Genomic DNA, 2,500 nt, shown 5'->3' on the forward strand with positions numbered 1-2,500 from the left:
CACAGACTCCAGGGGTGCGTTCTACGAATAAAGAGAGCTGAGAGTAGCGCCCCAATCGCGCTCCTTGATTTTTCTGTTTCTTTTAAATTATCTCTCAAAGGCAGTGTTTGTTGTTTCATGGAAATGTGGTTGAATTCGTGGTTGGATGAGTCAGATAAACGATATACCAGTCGCTCGCATGTGCAACATGGCGCTCGAACACACGCACATGGACAAGCACAGAGAGAAAGACACACACACACACACACACACACACACACACACACACACACACACACACACACACACACACACACACACACAATCCCCCCCACACACACACACACACCTCACGACCGCCAGGCGCACGCCAAGACGATTGTGGTCGGGATGGATTTGGACAAGAAGTGGGAGCTGAAGCGCGACGACATCAAGCTGATGGACATGCTTGGTGGCGGCAACTACGGCGAGGTGTTCAAGGCAAAGTTTAACAAGCAGGTGAGGCGTGTGATTTTGTGTGTGATTGTGTGTGTGTGTGATTTTGTGTGTGATTGTGTGTGTGTGTGATTGTGTGTATGTTTGAGTGTATATTTGAGTGTGCTTTTCTCTTTGTCTCTCTGTATCACTTTCTCTCTGTGCTTGTGCATGTGCGTGTGTTCGAGCGCCATGTTGCACATGCGAGCGGCGTGGTATATCGTTTATCTGCCTCATCCAACCACCACCACCTTCACCACCTTCACCACCTTCACCACCACCACCACCACCACCACCGCCAGATTGTTGCTGTGAAGACGATCAAAGAGGAAAGCATGGAGACGGTTGAGTTTATGAAGGAGGCGCACGTCATGAAGAAACTCCGGTGTGGATGTTGGCTGCCACAATGCGCTGCATCGCACGACCACGTCCACGTGTTGGCTTGTTCGTGTTGTCGTGTAAATGTGTTTCCAACGCGTGTGCGTGTGTCTGTGTTTGTGTCTGTGTTTATATGTGTGTATGTGCAACCCCTTTTACGCCCCTTAATCCTCCCATGGCGTTCTTGCCCTCACACCAAACTCACACCACTGCCTCCCCTTCACCGCCACCACCACCCCTTTACCGCCACCACCAGCCACCCGAACCTGGTGAAGTTGATTGGCGTGTGCAGCTTATCGCTGCCCATGTACATTGTCCAGGAGTACGTTCCCCACGGCGATCTTCTCTCCTTCCTCCGTAGACCAAACGTGCGGCCCGCCTCGCTGTGCTTTGTTTGTGTGTTTGTTTGTGTGTTTGCTTGTGTGTTTGTTTTGTGTGTACATGCACATGTGTATTTGCTTGTGTGTGTACATATGCATGTGTGTTTGACTCACATGCTTGCCACGTGCTGACCTTGTTTTCCTCTTCTCTTTCTCCTCTCTCTAATCTGTCGCTCTTTGGGTCATCGTTCCCTCCAACCACCAACGAATCCCCCACCGCCATCGCCACCCAAACCAACCAATTCAACCCAACCACCGTCGTCTCTCCTCCATAGGCGCGGTCGACGATTGACGAGACGGCACAGCTGTACATGTCCTTCCAGATAGCGGACGGAATGTCCTGTTTGGAGGCGCAGAACACAATTCACCGCGACCTCGCTGCCAGAAACTGTACGTGTGGCAAGCGAAGGGGGGAGGGGGCGTGCTGACCAGCGGTGTGTGTGTCGTGCATGTGTTGTGACGTGATGTGATGTGATGTGCTGTGATGTACTGTGTCGATCAGTCTTGTGCTGTGATGTGTTGTGCTGTGGTGTGATGGGCTGGGTGCATGTAATTGTGCACATCATCACGCGAGCCGCAAAGCACTTTTCTCTTTGACATCGCACTTCCACACCGCCAATGTCGCGCTTCAACTCACGTCTCAACTCACGTCCCCCCCCCCCCCTTATCATACCACCCTCCCTCCTCCTGTCTGCGGCCAGGTCTGGTTGGCGACAATCTTGTGATCAAGATTGCTGATTTCGGGATGGGTCGCGTAGTGGACGACCTCTACACCGCACGCACCGGAACAAAGATGCCAATCAAGGTGCCGTGGTGGTGGTAGTGGTGGCGGTGGCGATTGTGGTGATTGTGGCAATTGTGGCGGTCGTTGTGATGGAAGCGTGATGGTCGTTGTGATTGTGGTGATTGTGGTGATTGTGGTGATTGTGGTGATTGTGATGATTGTGGTGATTGTGGTGATTGTAGTGATTGTGGTGATTGTGGTGATTGTGGTGGTTGTGGTGATTGTGGTGATTGTGGTGATTGTGATGATTGTGGCGCACGTCCTTGGTGCCATGCCCTGCACCTGCCACAATACTTCATCTCACACAAACCAATCATATCACCATCATCATCACCATCATCACCACCCACCCCCACCTTTGCACACATGATCAGTGGACGAGCCCCGAGGCGCTGTGCTACGACGCGTTCAGCACCAAGTCCGACGTGTGGTCGTTTGGCGTTGTCCTCTGGTGAGTGCCATCGACGATGAAGAGGGAGGAGGAGGAGGTGGTGGTTGTGGTGGT

General features: G+C 52.4%; 1 protein-coding gene across 1 annotated transcript in view; it reads left to right on the forward strand.

Annotated features, from left to right (window-relative positions):
- Positions 1-2,500, forward strand: part of PTSG_08572 (TK protein kinase) — a 6,290-nt gene that overhangs the window by 1,518 nt on the left and 2,272 nt on the right. The window contains exons 5-10 of the mRNA XM_004990307.1: positions 223-477; positions 756-838; positions 1,088-1,199; positions 1,487-1,601; positions 1,913-2,016; positions 2,370-2,446. Of these exons, the coding sequence (XP_004990364.1) occupies positions 223-477; positions 756-838; positions 1,088-1,199; positions 1,487-1,601; positions 1,913-2,016; positions 2,370-2,446 (746 nt within the window). The remainder of the gene's footprint in view (positions 1-222; positions 478-755; positions 839-1,087; positions 1,200-1,486; positions 1,602-1,912; positions 2,017-2,369; positions 2,447-2,500) is intronic.

Source organism: Salpingoeca rosetta, assembly GCF_000188695.1.
Source record: "Salpingoeca rosetta unplaced genomic scaffold supercont1.24, whole genome shotgun sequence".
Lineage (NCBI taxonomy): Eukaryota > Choanoflagellata > Craspedida > Salpingoecidae > Salpingoeca > Salpingoeca rosetta.